Raw genomic sequence first — 23,495 nt, 5'->3', positions numbered from 1 at the left:
TGCTACATATCCCTAACTGTCCATGTTGCGCCTGCTAAAGTACAAGGGTTTCTGCCTTCTCTCTACAGGAAGCAGTGAGAGGTAGTCAATGCCCAAATGCCTAAAAGAATTTAGGGACCCAAGTCCTGAAGAGGGAGAATGTTAGGTAGCTAGTCATCAATGAATGGTTAAGCCAAGAAAAGACAATGAACAGTCACAGGGAGCCTTAGCTGACAGAGAAGCACCTGAAAGATGGGGGGCTTAGTATGTTAAAACCTCCTCCAGCTGTAATTACCATAATTACATCCCCTTAAGAAACACTATTGTTTCTAGATCATACCCTATTAGGTAACAAACTACCCCTGATCACTGAAACTATCATAAATCCCAATCACCCTGGCACTAAAACATCAAGACCCTCAGAGAAAAAGTTTGCTGAAGGCATTCAAAGGGTAATAAACCAATTGAGGGGGACAGGAAATTGAGGCAAAAACAGGAAGATTCAATTTCCTTAATGTACAACTCTGTGGACACCACACCATCCTCTCCGGAGGCAATCCATGCAGTTCCTATGCTATCAGTCAAAAGTCAAAAGATGGACCTGAGTGAGACTCTCTGCAAACTTCTCTGGGACCCTAATCAAAATAAGAGGGCAAGAGGGGAGGTTCCATCCTTCTCCACTCTAAAGAGAACACACTCTCCATTTAAAGTATCCCCTTTCCCCCCTTCCTATCCCTCCTATAAACTCACAACTATTTAACAAAACAAAACAAAACAAAACAAAAAAAAACGCTATTATTTGTAGCACTGTTTATAATAGAAAAGACTGGGGAAAAAATAATGTCCAGGGTTGGGATTGTGGCACAGTAGTAGAGCAATTGTCTAGCATGTGCGAGGCACTGGGTTCAATTCTCAGCACCACATATAAATAAAGGTCCATCAACAACTAAAAAAAATTAAAATAATAATAAGCAATAATAATGTCCATGAATGAGAACTGGTTAAATTAAATAAATACAAATAATGAAACACCATACAGTCTTTTAAAGGTCTGGGGAGGGCTGGGGTTATGGTTCAGTGGTAGAGTGCTTGCCTAGCACGTGTGAGGCCCTGGGTTTGATCCTAACACCACATTAAAATATGTCCAACTAACTGTGTGTGTGTGTGTGTGTGTGTGTGTGTGTGTGTGTATGTATGTTTAAAAAAAAGAAAAGAAAACAACATCTGGGGATGCGGCTCAGTGATACACTTGTTTTAGCATGTTTGAAACCTGGAGTTTGATCCCTAACAAAATATTAAGAAAGCATTTTTTATAATGATGTGAACTTTCCAGAATAAAATTTTAGTTCAAAAAAAGCCATGTATGTTTGCTATGCTACATCTGTGGGAAAAACAGAGAAGAACACATATGATCTGTTTATACAGAAAATCTTTGATGCAACTGAAATAAGAACTAAATGCTTCAGAGAGGTAGAGGAGAACATGTTTAATATGCCTTTTATATTTACTTTTAGGATTCTGAATTTTATTGATAGATACATTCCTATTCAAAAAAAAAAAGAAAGAAAAAAAACTGATATAATAGAAAATTAACATAACACAGTCAAGACACAAGGGTAAACGGTATAAAGCAGAACAGGAAAATGTCTCTTTATAAAGCCAAGACTGTTTTGTAATGTTTTAATTAACCAACTCTGGTTTCTTTCAGTTCTATCAGTAACGTAGTAACACATGGACTCTGAAACCAGACCTCAGAAATTCCATTCTCAGCTTTTCCAAATCTTGTTCTCCTTAGTTATAAAATGGTAATGATAACAGAATTTACCCTAAAAGGAAGTAAGCACTTAGAACATATAATAAAGAATTGCTCAATAAATGTGAGTTATTAAGTTTACCTGTGCTGCAGCCCAAATGCAGTCAATATGCTGAGTACTCAGTCGCCCTTCTGCTGCCAAAAAATTCAAAATCACTTGGCACTGCTTGATAATCTGGAAAAGGAAAACTTAATGTAGTTAATTTTTAAAAATGTTCTTCTGTCTATAAAATACGAAAACCACGTAATTGTCCACAAACCTCAATATGTAAATTTGGTCCAAATATATGTTCCACTACATTGTTGCTAATAAGCCAGTCTGCAAGTTCTTTTGCAATGGACCTAAAGTCAAATAGTAAAAATAGTACATTAAAAAAAATTTTTTTTAAATCATCCTTTCCCCATGTCAAAAAGGCACTCAGATGAAAACTGGAATTTGTTCAAATACAAACTACAGAACAGTGATTATATACAATTAATTGTTTGTAGCGCTCTAAAATGTAACTAAGGAGGAATGTTAATAAATGCTTCGATCCCCAGTACAGCAAAAATAAATAAATAGATGCTAATATTCCCTGGTTTTGTAAACAAGTAACTGAAAAGGTAGGATATTCCTAACAACTAAAACTGAGTACCCAAGTGAGAATACCAAATGTAACAACTAGCTGGTAATTTATTGTCTTACTTAAGGACTTTGCCTTCCCAATTTTCAATTTCCATAGTATGTTTCCCAACATGCCCTCTACAATGAGATAACATCAAGAAAGTAGGTTATCAAAAGGATGAACAAAAACCAAGTATTTCCAAGCCAGACTGTAAGTCACTGCCTGATACTAATGAAGATTCTAAGAGTAGAAGAAAACAGATTTTAAAACATCAAGTACAATAAAAGATTTCCAATGTTTTCATGTTAATTATATGCAAAAAAACCTGAAAATACTGAGTAATTTTCATTTCTTATTGTTGATTCAAAAATTATTTTATAGTAAGTTCTAAAGATTTTTTTTTAAATACTTTAGTTGTCAACGGATCTTTGTTTTATTTGTATGAGGTGCTGAGAATCGAACAGTGCCTCATGCATGCTAGGGAAGAACCCTACCCCTGAGCCACAACCCCAGCCCTAAAGATTTTCTTTTAAACAGAGAATTAGACATATGGGTCACAAAGGGTAAAATGCTAAAATACTACTAGTAGTAATTAATACATTTTACCTATTTCTGGATATTCATACTGAATTAATGATCCATAAGCTTCAAATGTATTTATACGCTATTACTTTTGTAATAGCTAAATGAATAATAAACATTCAACTATATTATCAGTAACAAACACTCAGAACTCTGGAGATAAATATATACACATGTAAATATATGTAGATAAAGATATATATGTATTATATATTAAATATTTCTTTGTATGTATTTATATGTGTGTATGCATACAAATATGTGTGTGTGTGTGTGTGTGTGTGTGTTTGTGTGTGTGTTTATTCCCAGAAAGGACAGGGAGGTATAGAAATAATATTTGAAGAAATATTGGCCCAAACTTCCCAAACTGAATTTAAAACATTTACACATTTTAAAAAAACCCAAACAGAATAACCAAAAAGAAATTGATCACAAAGAGTCCACATCACGGGCAAGCAGGCAGGGGAATCTAAAGAAAAAACTCCTGAAAGTAGTCAAATAAAAGCAAATAAACAAACAAAAAAATGATCAATAGCTGACTTCTTATGAAGAACAAACTAAAATAGCTACCTTGGAGCAAACTTCTTATATTATTATTAAATCACTACTAATTTGATGAAGTTAAACATATAATGTAACTCTTAAAGCAAATCACCAAAAACATGTTTTTGCTTTTTGGTACTGATGATTAAACCCAGAGGTGCTTTACAACTGAGCTACATCCCCATCCTTCTATTTTTTACATATGTAAACATATAAACATAAAATATAAATATCCATACGTTTACTTTTTTTTTTTTGAGACAGTCTCAGTAAATTGATGAGGCTGGCTTTGAACTTGCACTCCTCCAGCCTCACTGCCTGGCAAACAATTTTTTAAATATTAAAGAAATGGAATTAAAGTAGAATATGCCTATATACTGCAAAGTAAGGCAATAAAGGAAGACTATAAAAACATAAGACAAAATCAATAGCAAAATGGCAGATGTAAAACCAGCTGTAAAATAGCACTAATAGTGAATGGATTAAAAACTCCAAAAGACTGTAGGGCTGGATTAATTTTTTAAATGTCCAATTCCATGCTGCCTCCAAAATACATACTTTAGATTCAAAAACAAACAAAATAGAAGAATGGGAAAACAATTAGCAAACAGTAATTACAAGAAGGCTACAAGAGCCATACTAATATCAATTAATATTGACAAAATCGGGCTGGGGAGATAGCTCAGCTGGTAGAGTGCTTGCCTTACAAGCACAAGGCCCTGATTTCAATCCCCAGTACCGCAAAAAAAAAAAAAAAAAAAGACAAAATCAAAAATAATATTAAAAAGACATAGAAGGATAGCTTTTAATGACAGAAGGATCAAATTATCAGGATCACACGACAACTGCAAACATGAGTACCTAACAAAAGAGGCCAAAAATACATGAAGCAAAAACTAAAAAAAAAAAAAAAAAAAAAAAACCAGTTCGACAGTATTCAACAGTATGATCATTCTTCTTGTTTGCAACAGTCATATTCTACATAGTCCCTGCAAACCATGAATTAATGAATAATGAGCCCTTCATCCTAGGGGAAATATGAATATACCACACACAGATTGTAACCTTCAATCCTAAAAACAACTCAAACTGGCAGATTTTACTTCATCTATTTTACAAAAGAGAAAAAGATGTTTGGAACTGTTTAGATGACTTTCTGAAGCTGCCTCCCAAGTACTGGAGTTGGTATTCAAATTCCACCCAACTGGCACCAGAGCCCATCTTCTTGCACTACAAACAAGATGGCAGAATGTTGCCTTGTTCAACTTCAGCTTTGAATGTGAATGTTGAACTGCTCTACTGCTCTATGAATGTATATGAATGACTGTGCCACAAGGGTTGATTTGGGGGTTACAGAAAAACTACAGCAAACACATGAATTCACAAATACAAAATAAGGACCAACTGTAACTTAAGAATCCAATACCCTACTTTCAGTAACAGAAAAAAAATAGGCAGAAAAATCAACAAGAATATGGGAGACAACACTATAAATCTATGAGACCAGACCTAACAGACATCTATGGAACACTCCATCTAACAACAAATCCCAGTCTTCTTAAACAAACACAGAACATGATGAAGTACAAACCACATGACAGGCCATAAAACACAGCAAACAACCAATTAAAAACAGGGCAAAGGCACAAACAATTCACCAAAAAAGAAACATAATGGCAAATAACTACATAAAAAGATGTTCAGAACTAAGGATGGAGCTCAAAAGTAGTGCACCTGTTAAGGATGCACAAGGACTCAATCCCTGCAAAATCACACACACACAGATGTTCAACATCATGAGTGATTAAGGAAATGAAAAGTAAAACCATTAAAGAAATGCAACTTTATACTTATAAGAAGAGTTATAATCAAAAATACAGTAACAAGCACAGGTGAGAATGGGAAGAAAGTAAAATCCTTTTACATTGCCAGCGGGAATGTAAAATAATTTAAGAATATTGGAAAACCAAGTTTCTTAAAATGTTTAACAAATTTATCACATGAAGCAGCAATCCTACTCCTCAATATCTACCCACAAAATACAGGTCCACAGAAAGACCTGTACACAAAATGTGTACAGCAGCATTACTCATATTAACCAAATAGTGAAAACAATCCAAATATTCATCAACTGATAGATGAATAAACAATAAAAATGGTATATTTATACAATTTAATACTACTTGGCAATATAAAGAAATAGAGTACTAATATATCTTACAATATGATGAATCTCAGGAAAGACAGGAGATGAAGAAAGAGTATACTAAGTGCAAGACTCCAGAAGAGGGCTGGGGGTTGTAGCATAGTGGTAGACCACGTGCCTATCATGCAGAGGATCTAGTTTTGACCCCCAGCACCACACACACACAAAAAGAAGCCAGATGAAAAAGATCACTATAATATGACTTCATTTATATGAAATGTCAGAAATGGGAAAATCTACAGAGAAAGGAGATCAGTGAGACTGGGAAAAAGAACTGACTACAAATGGACTAAAGGGACCATGTGAAATGATGGGGAAGTTTAACTAAAATTCACTGAACTATACATTTAAAACAGATAAATTCTGCCCAACACAGTGACATATGCACTTCAACCTGGGAGGCTCAAGCATGAGGATTACAAGTTCAAGACCAGCCTAAGCAACTTAGCAAGATCCTGTTTCAAAATAAAAAGAACTGGGGAGGATGTGACACAATGATAAAGAACCCTGGCTTCAATCTCCAATACAAGGGAAGGGGTGGGGGAGGGGTGAATTTATGAACTAGTCCTCAAAATTTTTACTGTTTTCTCAGAATGTATGTTCTTCATGCTTTTTTGAATGGAGTTCCATCATATTCCCTATCCACTGTTCCTCTAACATAAAGCACTAGCCGGCATTTGCAGCATTACTGCAGTAAAAATTCCAAGAATTCTTAATTTTTGTTGGTGGTAGGGGAAGCCCATGGTAATGTCAGGAGGTAATTAGATCATAAGGGTGGAGCCTTCATGAATAGGACTGGTGCCCAAAAAACACATCTATAAGAGCTCTCTCTTTTTCAGCCATGTGAGGACACAACAAGAAAAGAGCAATCTTTAACCAAATCACCAGAATCCAACCATGGCTGGCAGGGTAATCATAGATTTTCAACCTCCAGAACACAAGAAATTTTCTTTCTTATTTATAAGCCACCAATATATGGGTACTTTGTTACATCAACCTGAATTAAAACGGTATGCTTTCTGAAAATTATCAGTACCAATTCACTACTATATTCTATTTAAACAGTATCCTTCAGGATTTTGTGACAAACAATATTACATGTTAGTGTATTTTTTTTTTTAATTATAGAAATGGGACTGGCACTCTGGAAAGCAGTATGGAGAATCCTCAGAAAGCTTGGAATGGAACCACCATTTGACCCAGCTATCCCACTCCTTGGCCTATACCCAAAGGACTTAAAATCAGCATACTACAGGGATACAGCCACATCAATGTTCATAGCTGCTCAATTCACCATAGCCAGATTGTGGAACTAACCTAGATGCCCTTCAGTTGATGAATGGATAAAGAAACTGTGGCATATATATATACAATGGAATATTACTCCGCCATGAAGAATGATAAAATTATCGCATTTGAAGGCAAGTGGGTGAAATTGGAGAATATCATGCTAAGTGAGATAAGCCAATCTCAAAAAACTAAAGGACAAATGATCTCACTGATAAGCGGATGAGGACATATAATGGGGGGTAGGAGGGGTTAGCGTTAGGGTTAGGTTTAGGGTTAGGGATAAGGAGGGTGGTAAGAATGGAGGAAGGAAGGACTGCATAGAGGGAAAAGAGGGGTGGGAGGGATGGGGGAGAAAGGGAAAAAAAATAACAGAATGAATCAAACAACATTGCCCTATGTAAATTTATGATTTTTAATTAAAAAAAAAAAAAAAAAAAGAAAGAAAGAAAGAAAGAAATGGGGCTGGGGATACGGTTCAGCAATAGAATGCTTGCCTACCATGCCTTGGGTTCAATGCCCAGCACCACCCCACACACACACACACAAAACCACCACAGAAATACTTCAATATATTATTCTGAAAACTTATTAAGGACTCTACAGATTTAAGTCATACAGCAAAAAATTTCTAGAAGATACTTCAAATCTAAAAAAGCCACAATTATTATTTACTACTTCAACGGCTACACATTCAAATGGCATATTTATGTAAAAATTAACACTCCTACTTACGTTTCTGTGTCTGATACCAATGATTCATTATTACATACATCATTGAAGGTATGAAGTTGATTCTGATTAGAGAGAAGAAAAAAATTTTTTCCAAATCCTTATGTTAGCAACAGGCAAGAAACACAAACTAACTGATATATGTAGATAACCAGATAAAATTACAGAATATGACAGATAATCAGATAAACATGCTTCTCAATTAATTTAACTATTTCCTTTATCGTAATAAAATGCTAAAATTCATTTCTTAAGTAATATTTATGCTTCATTACATTAAGCACATTAAAGAAAGTAAAGCTGAACAAGGAAGAAAGGGGGGAAAAAAAAACAACAACAATGCAAGGCAAACAACATATCAATACAGACAAGGTTTCGGAAAAGGCTCCCTAGATAAAATCATTTAAGAGTTATCTGTACATGAATAAAATTAACCTACTTTAGATTTTCATGTACCTATAGTACAGACAGAAAATGTAAATAAGTAAAGCAAAGGGGATCAGAAGTCAACCACAGAATAGGTATTACAACTCTAAAGGACTCAGTTAACTACTTATCTTCAGTAAATTGTTCTAATGCAAGACCACAAGCCCAGCCTAGGGGTGTAGTTCAGTTACCTCAGTGGTAGAGTACTTGCCTAACACGTGCAAAGCCCTAGGTTCTATTTCTATTTCCACCAAAAAAAAAAAACAAAAAAAAAACAAAAAAAAAAAAACAAAAAACAAAGCCAACCAAAGAATATCAGATCTTCTGACCATTCTCCTTCCTCCATTCTCCAAGAGAAGCCAAGAATACAGATTCTTATGCGATTTCTCCCCTATTTAAAACAGTACTTAATATGTATGCAAAACAACTCGTTACAATTGGTCAAACGTCGTCTAGGGCCCAAATTTTGTGGCTTCTGCCCAGCAAATTAAGTAACTGTTTATAATTATTTCAATTTTTCCCCTCCCAAAACAATGCTCTCTAAATGTAAAAACATGAAAATTTGTCAGGAACAGTGGTGCACACCTGTAATCCCAGAGGCTCAGGAGGCTGAAGCAGGAGGATCAAGAGTTCAAAGCCAGCCTCAGCAAAAGCAAGGTGCTAAGCAACTCAGTGAGATCCTATCTCTAAATAAAACACAAAAGGGCTAGGCCAAGTGCCCGAGTTCAAGCCCCTGTACCCCCACAAAAAAAGTCAACAGTCTTCTTAAAAATGGTGGTCAGGCACAGTGGTATATGCCTGTACTTCCAGCTACTTGGAAGGTTAAAGCAGTATGATCACTTACAGTATGATCACTTAAGCCTAGGAGTTCCAAGTCAGCCTGGACAACATAGTGAGATACTGGCTCAAAAAAAAGGTAGACCTGAAATCAAAGAGACCTAAGGTATAAATCCTTATAAATCTAAGCCTAGTCTCCTCATATTTAAGATATAATACAGAAATTATTTGAAAAGACAATACAAAGTAATTCATGCAAAACAGCAGTAATCATGAATGTTAACTGCTAATTAATGGCAGGCAAATAAAAAAATAACCAAAAATAAAGCAAATAAATCTTACTGTTATCTGACTCAATCCAGCCAACCTCATAGTCAAAGTAGGTGACATGAAGTATTTAAATGCAAGATCTAGGCTTTCTTTATCAAAGCATAATGTTGTATCCAATGGTTCTTTCACTGTGCTCCACATTAAGTCAGCCATGTTACGAGCCGCACTCTGTCGTAACTCCTGATCAGAGAGCTTGCATAAATACCTAAGTGATTCAAAAATATAAAATGCAAATGTTCACAAAACATTTCTTTAAATTCCACTAATTCAATAACATTCTTTTGCTACATATTTCCATAATGTTCACTACAGTAGAACCCAGAATCCTTAGACGTGTGCCAACTTATTTCTAAGCAACTCAGTGAGACCCTCTCTCTAAAAATAAAATACAAATAAGGGCTGGGAGTGTGGCCCAGTGGTTAAGTGTCCCTGGGTTCAATCCCAGAGAGAGAGAGAGAGAGAGAGAGAGAGAGAGAGAGAGAGAGAGAGAGAGAGAGAGAGAGAGAGAGAGAGAGAGAGAAAGAGAGAAATCTGGGAAGGGGTAGGTATTAATGTCATCTACAATGATACATTTTTCCTTATATCCCATAATTACCAGTCTTGTTGATTTTATTTTTACTTAAACCATTTGATTTTCAAAATCGTAACAATCCTATGTAAGTAATATCATTCCTTCTGAGGATTATGGCGCTGATCTTTTATCTGGTCTCCTAACTTCTTTTCCAGCCCTCCCATAACTTAATAAACTCAAATGCCAAAAGTGATCTTTTAAAAAAACATCATAACTCATGCTAAAAGCCAGTCAATATTCCCATTGTTAAAATTAAATCCAATCTCCTACAGTGGCCTGGAAGGTCCTGAATGATCTGTCCCTGCTTATCAATCCAATCTCATACATAACTATTCCCTCTAACACATTATGAGCTACAACAACTTACTTCCAGATTCTTATGTATAAAATTCTTTCCAAATTCAAAGCCTATGCCCATACGTTCGTTCGTTCATTCTTTTTTTTTTTTTGGATACAAGGGAAACTCAGTGGCACTCAACCACTGACTGAGCCATACCCCCAGCCCATTTTTGTATCTTATTTAGAGACAGGGTCTCACTGAGTTGCTGAGGCTGGCTTTGAACTCACGATCCTCCTGCCTCAGCCTCCCGAGCCACTGGGATTACAGGCATGCATCACCAAGCCCAGCCACAGGTTCCTTCTATATGGCTCATATGCCCAATTAGTCCTCTGATCATCACCTGATTGGTGGTTTCATGTCTTTCAGACATCACATACAACAAAGGAATCGTATTCCCTATCATACTGTCACTATTTGTACTATCCTGTTACTTTCCTCACCAACTCAAACAGTACTGGGAAAATAGCAGGCACCCAAAACTCTGCAAATGAATAAGTGAGAAAACAAGTATAAAATACTCTAGAGGTTTTTTTCCCCTGCCAAGGAAATTCTTAGATTCTGACAGCTCATATTCTAAGTCTAATCAATACAACTCTTCTTTCATCATCATCATCTTACGTTGAGACTTACAAAACTCAAATGACACCTACTCCTCAAGGAGACCTTCTTTGACCTCATTATTTAAAACTCTAACCCATCCTCTAGAATTCTTCATCTTTGCTGCATTTATCCTATAGTACTTAGCAATTCCTAATGAACTATATTATATACTTATTTTCAAAATATACTATACGAAAATTTTGGGGCAGGGAGGCAGGGGTGGGCATGCTGGCACATGCTATGATCCCAGCTACTCAAGAAGATGAAGCAGTAGAATCACAAGTTCAAGGCCAGACTAAGCAACTTGACAAAACCTTGTCACAAAGTAAAATGAAAAGGAATAGGAAAAGGAATCTGACACAGTGGCACATGCCTAGAATCCCTGCAACTCGGGAGGCTGAGGCAGAAGGATCACAAGTTCTAGGCCAGGCTCTGCAACTTAGCAAGAACCTGTCTCAAAATAAAAGAACTGGGGAGGTAGCTCTGTGGTTGAGTGCAGCTGGGTTCCATCCCCAGTAGACACAAAAGAGGACCAAAAAAAAAAAAAAAGACTAAAGATGTACCTCAATGATAGTGCTTGCCCAACATGCAAGAGGCCCTGGATTTCATCACTAGTACCAAAGGAAAAAATTCTATTTTTTTTCCTCTGCTCCCCAGTGCTTTCTACATAGTACTCATTATGTATTTTTTACTAAATACAGTAGAATCATTACTAATCTCTTCAGCTCTCTTTATATACTTATATAAAACACAAGTCCAAAATAAACTGCTAAGAAGTAAACATTAAATATAAACCTATATGTGTATAAAGATACTATACACCAGGGGCTGGTGTGTGGCTCAGTGGTAAAGTGCTTGCTTAGTATGTGTGAGCCACTGGGTTCGATTCTCAACACCACATAAAAATAAATAAATAAATAAATAAATAAATGAAAAAAATTAGGTTATTGTGTCCATTCGCAACTAAAAAAATTTTTTTAAAAATACTATACACCAAAGTGTTATAGTATTTTCTCTGGAGGATATGACTATAAGGGACTTTCAAACAACACAATTCTGTGTTATAAACTATTTAAATATATTAAATTAGTAATCAAGGGGAAGAAATTTTTTGGTTTTTTGTTTGTTTGTTTTTTTGTTTGTTTTTTGTTGTTTTTTGTGGTGCTGGGGATTGAACCCAGGGCCTTATGCTTGCAAAGCAAGCACTCTACCAACTGAGCTATATCCCCAGCCTGGAAGAAATTTTTTGAACCTACCTGATAACATAGGTCCTAAAAGGTATAATGTGCTGCATGACAGCAGGGATATGTAGCCATATTCTAATCTATAAAGAAATATACAGATGACATTAATGTATAACAAATATATGAAACACATGTCTTCAACTAAATTAATTAAAAATAAAAGCATTTATTATTTTGCATTATCAATTTTTCAAAATATAAGCTACAAAATGGTATTAAACATATATCAATTAAGTAATTTAACTATACACATGGGTTAAAAAAAAAAATCCATCTGAAGAATTAATACTAGCTTCATGCCAGAAAGGGAAAACCATTTATTTTATTATCTTCTTATTCGGCCCTTTTCTCTTTTTACGAGAGGAACCCCAACACAAAGTACTAAAATAGTATTTTGATAAACCATCTTAGTTGTTTTATTCCCCACCCCCAAGAGACACAAAAGGTTTATGGAGGAAAGCATCAGAAAACTTTAGAGAAAAAGTGAGAGAAGGTGGGCTATTCAAGAGCAAAAAGTTTTGGGGGTAGAGCAAGGAATACACATTTAAAGTAGAATGCAGTCCATCTTCAGAGGGAGAAACAGTTCATCTTAGATGTTAATAAACCTTCTCATCCTTCCTTTCAAATACATCAAATTACATGATATTTAGTCCCCTTATTCATAGAAAGCAAGTATATTTTTTATAGTCACATACTGATTACTGTATCAGCAACTATATTTGTTGAAATAAACATACTGAGAACATCCTTCCTGAGTTACAGAAGTTATAATAAATCTGCTTCATTACTTTTTTCCACGAGATACTTCTACCCATTTCTAAATCTAATATGGTTACACTGTAATATTCTAATAGCACTGTACATATCTGAAGAATAATTAGATCTAAACCAAACTACCAAACAACAAATTCTCATACTAAGCCTTGACAAAAGCAAATTAAAAACAAATTTAGGAATATAGAGGATATGGTTTCACTCTAGGGACTGGAAACAGCTCAGTTCGTAGAGTGCTTGTGCTTGCCTGTCAAGCACAAGACCCTGGGTTCAATCCCCAGCACCGCAAAAAGGAAAAAAAAACTCCTCGAGTAAAATTCAATACTACTGATAAAATGTTAAGACTTTTCCTTCATCAATTAGGAAAACGACAAGGGAGACTTCAATCCACATAAACTCAAGATCCTAAACGATAAGGCAAGAAAACTAACTACAATGGAAAAATTAAAACATATTATTCTGGGTTGGGGATATAGCTCAGTTGGTATAGTGCTTGCCTTGCAAGCACAAGGCCCTGGGTTCAATCCCCAGCACCGAAAAAAAAAAAAAAAAAAATACATATATATATATATATATTATTCTAAGATGATATTGTTATGTAAAGAAAAAAATCCAAAATAATCAGGGAATTTAGCAAGACTGTTGCTTGGAAAGGTAATATAAAGAAACACAAACACATATATAACATTTCTATTTTTGCTATATGCCAGGAACTAGTAGTAAATAAGTTTCCAAACAGATTTTTTTTTACCATAGAATCAGAAAATCCCATATGCCTAGGAATAAGTTAACAAAGATATACAATACTTGTGCATGAAAATATAGAAACAAGGCCAAGTAAGGTGGCACACACACGTAATCCTTGTAACCTGGGAGGCTAAGAAAGGAGGACTGCAAGTTAGAGGCCAACCTGGGCAACTTAATGAGACCCTGTCTCAAAATAAAATTTTTAAAAAGGGCTAAAAATGGCTCAGTGATAACAGTGCTTGGCAATCTTTAGCAAGGCTCTAGGTTGAGGATCCAGGGGAAAAAAAAAAAGAAAGAGAAAAATAGCCAAAATGAGTAACAGTTACCTGTCACCAAGTACTTATCAAGTGCAACAAAACAAACTTAAAAATTTACCTTTTAATTTTAAGCCTCATAACAATCCTCTAAGGTAAAGTCCATCATCATTCCCATCATATAGATAAAAAAGTTAAGGATTGAATTCAGGATTTAAATGCAACTATAAATCCAAAACCTACACACTGTACTTGCCATTATGTACATTATTTATAGTTTTTTGTTTGTTGGTTTGTTTGTTTTATTTTGTACTGGGGCTTGAACCCAGATACATTTTACCACTGAGTTACAACCTCAATCCTTTTTATATTCGGACAAAGTCTCAGTAAATTGTTGAGGCTAATCTTGAACTTGTGATCCTCTTGCTTTAGCCTCCTGAACTGGTGGGATTACAAGTATGTGCCACATGCCCAACTAATGTAATATTTGTAAATTATAAGGATTCTGGAACTAAAAATAACCTTAATAGAGATCACTTAATTTAGATTTTTTTGGGGGGTCTGGGGGGCTTTACCGGGGATTAAACTCAGTGGCACTTAACCACTGAGTAACATCCCAGTCTTTTTTTGTATTTTATTTAGAGAAAAGGTCTCAGTGAGTTCCTTAGGGCCTCACTAAACTGCTGAAGCTGGCTTTGAACTTGCAATCTTCCTGCCTCAGCCTCCTGAGCCACTGGGATTACAGGTATGCACCACCTCAACTGGCTAGAGATCATTTATTTTAAATATGGAAACCTGCGGATCCTGATAATAAGTTTGAGTTATACCAGTACTCTTTCCAGTATACTATTTCACTACAAGAACATCAGTGGAAACTATGCAACAAAATATTTGGTTGAGGAATTTTTCATTCAATGTTTTTATTTTTATTTACTTTTTATCAAATAGTTGCACAAGAGTTGTCTTTGATTAAGTTAAATTTAACTTGCTACACGCATTTTTTTAAATGATTCCTAGAATATGTTATTGAGGTTTGAATACACAGGTAGTAAAATTATTAATCGTTGGTACCATACTTACTGTGCTTCACAGGAGCGACACTCCCAAAAAACAAAAAGAATTAGCTTCTTTACAAAGGCAAAAAGAAAAGTTACATCTTTATAAAGGGACATCAGGCACACTAGTAGTATCACTGGTTAGTCAATATTTAAATAACCTAAAACCCTAAGGAAGTCAAAAAGTTTCCAAAAAAAGAAATGTTAATTTCAGCAGAAGAGTTTTAGAAATAGTCACCTATGCTCCATTTTAGATAAAAGAGTTAATTGTTGATCTTCACCAACTCTAACTTAAAAAATGGGTTAATTTAATTCAATTCTAATTTTAATTGCAAGAATCTTTTTTAAAATGGCATCTATATTCCAATTTTTTCAAAACATAATCCAAAGACAAATGCTTCTAGATATGCAAATTATTAAAAACCCAACTTTACCAGACATGAAAATTCAAGTTACTGAAACACTATCACTCCCAAGATTAAGACCACTTTGAAACAGTACTTACATTAGACACAACTGTAATAAATGCATGTGCTATAAGAAACGGCAAAGTTTCAGGAGTTCCATATTCAAAGCAATCCTTCATAAGAGAAAGGCCATTTTTCCCACAAAACAAACATACATAACGAAGCAAATGCAACGGTACTTCTACATCCTATGAAAATGAAAAGAATATGTCATTAATTTGAAACTTATCAGGAAAAATGTCCACCTTATTATCAATACTAGATACTGAAACATATAAATACACTCAAAAGAAATAAACAGAACGAATTTTCCATAAATCTTAAAAATGGAAAAAGACGAACACTTACATTCATATCACAGAATGCCCCTAATATGTTACTTTCTTGAGTTGATATATCCTAATTTAAAAAAAAAAGTAAATAAAATTAAATCACAAGCATTAAATGACAATCTAAAAAGCATAAAATCTTCTAAGCAAATGATTTTGTAGAAACTCAAACTGTTTATTCTGTAATACCTTACCATCAACAACAGTGATATTCCTAATATAAGCTAATATGACTTAGCTCTAAGGTATATTTCAACCCTCTTCAAAGAAATCTTTCAGGACTATGTACTAAACATTACTTTTCCTTTTTCAACAAAAATAATTTAACCTTTCCTTAAAAATAGGATAATTTTTATTAAAAAAAATAACTTAGTTAAGTGATTCTCAAATTGTGCTCTAGAATTCTCTAAAGATATACTTAAAGAGTTCCACAATGTGTTTTCCATCCATAAGATTTAAAGTACTTGGAAGCACAATCATTGTTGGCGAGGGTAAAATAAGTAGTCAGTATCTATCAACATTTAAAATGCACACGGCTAGACAGGTACTATGCATCTGTAATCCCAGCTACTCAGAGGCTGAGGCCAGTCTGGGCAACTCAGTGAGACCCTGTCCCAAAATTAAACAAAAAGAGCTAGGGATGCAGCTCAGTGAAAGAGCGCTTCTGGGTTTAATCCCCATGCCTGCAAAAAGCTAAATAAAATGTACACTGCCTTTGAACTAGTGATTTATCTTTTGGGTACTTATCCTAAAGAATTAATCAGAGAAGTGTTTGAAAATATAAGTATAATGATGCTCACTGAAATTTTTTAAAACACCCTCAAGTTAGAAACAACAGATACTCATCATCAGGTAGCTCAATAACTGGTCACTTAGTAATGCAATTTTATGCAACCCTTAAAAAAATGAAATATTCTAAAATTGGATATGGCAAAAATTGTACAACTCTATAGATTTCCTAAAAATAAACTGTTCAAGTGATTTTTATGGCATAGAGGTTATACCTTTAAAAACCTGTTAAGAGTTAACAACTAAAGAAAACATGCATATATATTTTTTAAAAAAAACTAAGGTAGACCCACATGCACAAGCAGAGAAAAAGAATATCTTGTGTGACATTAAAGAATAGGATTTATAACCAGGATCTGATAAACATATTTTTAAAATTATTTGGAAAGATATGAACTAAACTAAAAGGTTTTTGAGAAAATCAGGAAAAAAGGGGAGATTCAAGGCTTCTAAAGTATTCCGTAGATTGGGTATATTTTTATCACACTGAAAATGCAATAAAAATGCTTTTATAATCAGAAAGCGAGTCAGTCATCTGAAAAACAGCTGCCAAAAGAAGCCATTCATTCACTGCTGTTACCTGTTTCATATAAAGTTCTGCTAAGAGTTTGAAAACGACTGACTGAAAACAATCCCATAGAACTCACAAAATATTTCAAAATAAACAAATACTGTCAGCAATAAGTCAAAACACTTATCAACTTAAGTATAGTAAATTTAACCTGCTTTCAAGTTTCTACTAAGCAGGGCCACAAGAAAGTTAAAGTTTCAAGGTATTTTCTCAAGTTACTCTTCAAGTTAATTTTTACTGCTTCAAAAAATTCAGAATTTGGCTGGGCACAGCGATACATGCCTGTAATCCTAACAACTCAGGAAGCTGAGGCAAAAAGATTCCAAGTTCAAGGTCAGTTGGAGACTTAGCAAGACTTAGTTGGAGACCCTCAATGACTTAATAATATCCTGTCTCAAAATAAAAAATGAAAAGGACTGGGGATGTGGGATGTGGCACCCCTGGATCCAATCCTCAGTTAAAAAAAAAAAAAAAAAAAAGGAAAAGGAAAAGTCCAGAATAAGAACTGTCATACTGTTAAGTACAGAATCATGGCCTAAGTGAACTATTACGCTGCAATATTAGGTTAGAGTCAACATTTCTAGTGCCTAACATGAACACAGTTATGCTGATGTGCAACATGTTACTCATGGCCTTGGTTACATACTTTGGAACCTGCTGTTTTACCAGTTCACATTTCTACTGTGGACACATGAATTATGTTAAAGAGTTAACCCTGACCTATAGGAAAGGACATTAAGAAATCTCATTATAAAAGCTGAATCTACAATATTGTTATTTCAAAAAAGTTCTAATTTTAGGTAATCCCTGGAAAACGACTTTAAAAACTTAGTGATTTTTAAAAGTTCTGAGGTTTTTTTCCCCCCAAAAATCTCACATTTATTAAATGAAATGATACCACCCTACTGTTAGGCAAATTTGTTTCCATTTTTTTTTTTTTAAATAAAAATTTCTTTTTAGAAAACAAAGAGAATAATGAAATAAATTAAGGTAATTTCATATCTATTACAGCAAATACCAATCTATGGTCTAACCAAGAACTGAAGATCACTAGGTTAAGAATAAAATTTCTGCTCAAAAACAAGTCAAATAAAGCCACATACAGTGGTAAATGCTAGTAATCTCAGCCTCTGGGGATGCTGAAATATAAAGACCACAAATTCAAGGCCAACTCAGGCAACATAATAAAAACCTGTCACAAAATATCATCAAAAAGGGCTCAATGGTAGTGTACTCTTGCTTCAATCCCTAGTACCACAAACATTAACAATTCAGTAAAGCAAGGTGTAGTGGCACACACTTGTAGTCCCAAGCTAAATGGGAGATCTGAGGCAGGAGGATCACTGGAATACATGAATTTGAACAAGCCTAGGGAGACCCTGTCTCAAAAAAAGTGTATATGTGTGTATAAAATCAACTTTGATAGGGATGATAAGGAGAGAGGGAGGGAGGGCGGGAGGGAGGGAGGCAGAAAAAAAGGTGGCTCCATGTCTCATTCAGTATTGGCAACACATGTAATACAGAAATTAGTTAATTCTGCTTAAGAGCAGTTAGAGTAAGATATAAGACCCCAGGATTTGAAGACTGTTCTCAGCAATATGGCATAGAAACCTGACCAAATCTTTGAATCTCCAGAAGTCAAGTCCCTCTTCTATAAAATAAACAGTTGTTGGATTTCTGAAGTTACAGCTATCAAAATACTAACGACATGAATTTTGAATCTTCTTCTAAAACAGTTTACTCCAAGTTGTGCCACTTTAAAAAAAAATGCCTAGAAGTTGAAAGCTCAATCAGGAAACAATGGCACATCAATACAAAGGAAAGAATGGATAGACTATGGCCTCAAAGAAAAGTAAGAAAGAAATCTAATAAGCCCTACTGCATTGCATAGTAAGTACTAGCTTCCTTTAAAATTATACACATCATTTGTAAATATACGAAATAGTCTTTAATGTATTATGTATACTACACAAAGGCTTTGATCTAAGACCCTCTGAAACAGCTGACCCTTTACATATTTAATTACAGGGCAACCAGGATAGAAAACGAGAAAATTACAATATTTGTAACAGATCATTGCTAAAATATAAAAACCTGGGAAACAACTATCACAAACAAAACTAAAGAAGTGCATACCCAATACAGAATACTGTGTAAGAAAGGTCCTTCTTGACCTTAGAAGATGGAAAGCTCTCCCATGCTCTTGGATAGGCAAAATTAATACTGTCCAAATAGTTATACTACCGAAAGTATTATACCAATTCAATCCAATTCCTATTAAAATCCCAATGACATTCTTCATAGAAATAGAGAAAGCAATCATGAAATTTGGAAAAATAAAGAGAACCAGAAAAGCCAAGGCAATTCATAGCAAGAAGAGTGAAACAAGAAGCATTACACTACCAGACCTTAAACTATACTACAGAGCAATAGTAACAAAAAATGGCATGGTATTGGCACCAAAATAGACATATAGACCAATGGTACAAAACAGAAGACACAGTGACAAAACCCCCATAAGTAAAGTTATTTCATACTATACAAAGGTGCCAAAAATATACACTGGAGAAAAGATAGCTGGGAAAACTGGAAATCCATACGTAACAAAATGAAATTAAACCTCTCTCACCCTGCACAAAAATCAACTCAAAAAAAAAAAGAAAGAAATGAAAAATCAACTCAAAGTAGATCAAAGATTTAGGCACTAGAACAGAGACCCTGTGCATAACAGAAGAAAAAGGAGGCCCAAATCTTCTTCATGTTAGCTTAGGACTTGACTTCCTCAACAAGACTCCTAAAGCGTAAGAAGTAAAATTAAGAATCAATAAATGGGGATGATTCAAATTAAAAAGCTTCTTCTAAGTAAAGGAAGCAATCAATAACGTGAAGAGAGAGCCTACAGAATGGGGAAAAAAAAATGTTTACCACATGCACCTCAGGTAGAACACTAATCTCCATGATACAAACTCAAAAAACCTATCAAAAAAAGAAAAAAAAGCCCAAATAATCCAATCAATAAATGGGCTTAGGAACTGAACAGATACTTCACAGAGGAACAAATACAATCGATCAACAAACATGAAAAAATGTTCATCATCTCTTGCAATTAGAGAAATGCATATCAAAACCAAGATTTCATCTCATACCAGTCAGAATAGCAATTATCAAGAATACAAGCAATAATAAGTGTTGGAGAGGATGTGGGGAAAAAGGTATTCTCATACATTATTGGGGGGACTGCAGACTGGTACAACCATTTTGGAAAGTAGTATGGAGAATTCTAAGAAAACTTAGAATGGAATCATCATTTAACCCAGCTATCCCACTCCTCGGTTTATACCCAAAGGTCTTAAAATCAGCATACTACAGTGATTCACCCACATCAATGCTTATAGCAGCTCAATTCACCATAGCTAAACTATGGAACCAACCTAGATACCCTTCAACAGATGAATGGATACAGAAAATCCAGTACATATACACAATGGAGAATGAAATTATGGCACTTGCAGGTAAATGGATGGTCCCTAACCACTCTATTTCTATTATCTTTCAATAACCAAGTTCAGACTTCCAAAAACTATTTACAAGGTGTTACTATTAAATTTTTTGGGCTTGGGGTTTAGGCAGCGATAAGCACTTGCCTACCATGTGTGAAGCCCTGGGTTTGATGCCCAGCACTCAAAAAAGAAAACAAACAAAAAAATTCAGTATTGCAGGATGCATCCCTTTTGTTGAAAAGGCTCTGATGACTTTTTTAAAAAATGCTTAACGTATCCTGCGTAAAAGGTTCTTAGAAAAGTTTCTACATGGGAAGATACAGGCTAAGAATTCTAAAAGAGAGTGATCTGAATTAAAATATTCTTTATTAAAAACATTTTTATTAGGGTTGATTAATCTTTATTTATTTATTTGTATGCAGTGCTGAGAATCAAACCCAGTGCCTCGCACATGCTAGGCAAGTGCTCTACCACTGAGCCACAATCCCAGCCCTGATTTTAAAATATTCTTATGGAGAATTCTAACAGGGAAAATATCAACTCCCTGAGCTATCTCAATTCAATGGGAAAATACTCCAATAAACATTAATAATTTTCTAGATGAAGAAAGAAAAGTTTGTAGAAATCACATATGAAGATTACAGAATATTATTTATTCTTCTGGAAAAAAGAGACTTAAAAAAAAAGACACTTGGTAGATTCTCTAATAGCCACAATTCTTCTCATCCCATTCTTTACAGGAAACATATCATCAAAGATATAAAAATGAAACTTGACCTCTCCTCTCATCCAGGGCTAGGGTCTACTTCACTGCCACAATGAATGTGGGTTCCCCTTGTGAACTGTTTCAACACAGATTGCGGCAGAATTTATTTTGTGCCATTTTAGAAACTGGACCTTATATAGCTTCTACTTTTGCCTTCCTTAAGTACTGCTAAAACAACTGTATAAGGAACCTAGTCTAGCCTAGTAGAAAACCAGCAGCCATGGGGAGAAAACACAGAAAGTCCCACACAGCAGACAGCACCAAATGCTAGACAAACCAAGTATGACCTGGACTTTTCAACTCTCAAAAGTAAATACAGTTGCATAAATGGGCCCATACAGAACTGATATAGGAACTGACTAACCAACTTACCAAATTTGAGAAATAACCGTTGTGTTAAGACATTAACACATCATCACATAATTGTCTCAATTCCTTCTTTATGGAAAGGAATTCCACTATCTTAATTATCTTAATGAATTATCAAACTTAAAAATTCTGGTAATGTAACTAACAGTTAAACAGCTTGTCTTACAGAAGAGAATGTTAGTATTTAAAACAACGAAGATAATTGGTTAACCTTTATTTTTTTTATGAAGGGGAATTCTAACCTGTCATCTGTTTCTAAATATGAAATTAAAAATTCTATGTGTTTTTTCTTCAACTATTATTTTTTGAAAGAGTCAATACACAGAGTTTATGTCTACATCAGCAAAATGTATCACTAACAATTTAATTTCTATGTGTTCAATTGACAAATCTTTCCTTAACAGGACTTTGAAGACCAAAATTTTTTTCCCCCCAGTACTGGGGATTGAACCCAGGGCCTTGTGCTTGTGAAGTAAGCACTCTACCAACTGAGCTATATCCCCAGCCCTTACAGACCAAATTTTCAACACAAATTGCTACAGAAATTTTCTGGGGAAAAAAATGAAATAATTTTCATAACAGCAATTTTAGTAAATTTTTAAATCAACAATAATTGCCTTCATATTCAGTCATAAGTGAGAAATAGACTGCCAAGCTATGACTTGGTAATATGAAACATTCACAATACCTAATTTTACATACCTCTATAGTAGGATGCGTATTATGCTTGTAAGCAGTATACAAGGGAAACTGAATTTGAAAAATTTTTGCTACACAAAGTAAGAGTTTTTCCTTCTCATCTGTACTCCATAAACTAAAAGGATCAGAACTCTTTGAAGATTCCTCCTCAGTCAGATTACAAATTCTTGTAGAGTTTGATTTTTTTTCTATTGATTTTTGTCTTTCTGTACTTCCTTCATTACACTCTCTATCTATATTCAATGGTTCTTCTGATTGATTACTCTCATCTTGCCACGTAGAATCTATGTTAATTGTAGTACAATGTTTACAAAGCTGGTCCCGGAGCACTTGAACTTGGGCAATCACTAAGTTAATAAGTGCACACACTACTTGGTTAAAAATCTCCAAATGCTTATATTCCTTGAAGCAGCATAGACATTGCCTATAAGAGAAAATAAAATTCAATAAATAAATGCTTCTTAGAGAGGAAACAATGTTTTTAATAAGTAATATTTAAAAAAAAAAAAGCAAATATTAAAATGCTACTTGCTTAAACTTTAATTTTTTTTCCTGATGGAGAAGCACCTTAATAATGTACCAAGACAGTATCACACCAACTGGAATTTCAGTTAGTGAAAGTTACCAAGTTTGGGTTATAGCTATCATTCTCAGTTTTATGTACTTATGTATCTGAACTTTACAGGAACTACTTGAAAATAGAAATTATACTTATTTGCTTCTTCAAGATTGAATGCTCAATATGTATATAGTAGTACTAAGAAACTAGCTATAATAAAATACTTTTTAGTAAAGCTAGCTAATTATTTAATATATGAAGTTTTGTTATCAATAAAACATCCACTTTATTAACAATATGCTTCAAGATTACTTGGAATGAGTGTTCTGACTCTCTTTGGCTGATCAAATGTGTTTAAAAACACCAAATACAGGGCTGAGATTGTGGCTCAGTGGTGAAGTGCTTGCCTAGCACGCGTGAGGCACTGGGTTCGATCCTCAGCACCACATACAAAACTAAATAAAAATAAAAATTATTAAAAAAAAAAAAAAACACCAAATACACATGTACATTACTTTGGTCCCAATAAAAATGAAAAGTGAAAAAAAAAAAAAATAGTAACATGCACAAACAAACCCAGT

The 23,495-nt window shown here is 34.4% G+C and overlaps 1 protein-coding gene across 7 annotated transcripts in view; it reads right to left on the bottom strand.

Moving 5' to 3' along the window:
* The window catches only part of USP34 (ubiquitin specific peptidase 34), a 217,160-nt gene that overhangs the window by 157,710 nt on the left and 35,955 nt on the right, over positions 1 to 23,495 (bottom strand). For all 7 annotated transcript variants that reach the window (XR_013758957.1, XM_079109670.1, XM_079109669.1 and 4 more), the window contains exons 3-10: positions 22,359 to 22,779; positions 15,681 to 15,731; positions 15,371 to 15,520; positions 12,048 to 12,115; positions 9,293 to 9,485; positions 7,751 to 7,812; positions 2,053 to 2,134; positions 1,875 to 1,967 (exon numbers count right to left, since the gene is read on the bottom strand). Coding sequence is in view for 6 of the 7 variants with exons in the window: in XM_079109670.1 (XP_078965796.1) it covers positions 1,875 to 1,967; positions 2,053 to 2,134; positions 7,751 to 7,812; positions 9,293 to 9,485; positions 12,048 to 12,115; positions 15,371 to 15,520; positions 15,681 to 15,731; positions 22,359 to 22,779 (1,120 nt within the window). In the remaining variant the exon portion in view is untranslated. The remainder of the gene's footprint in view (positions 1 to 1,874; positions 1,968 to 2,052; positions 2,135 to 7,750; positions 7,813 to 9,292; positions 9,486 to 12,047; positions 12,116 to 15,370; positions 15,521 to 15,680; positions 15,732 to 22,358; positions 22,780 to 23,495) is intronic.

Source organism: Sciurus vulgaris (assembly GCF_902686455.1).
Source record: "Sciurus vulgaris genome assembly, chromosome: 14".
Lineage (NCBI taxonomy): Eukaryota > Metazoa > Chordata > Mammalia > Rodentia > Sciuridae > Sciurus > Sciurus vulgaris.
The sequence above is the reverse complement of the archived record's forward strand: the minus strand, read 5'-3'. Positions and strand labels throughout refer to the sequence as shown.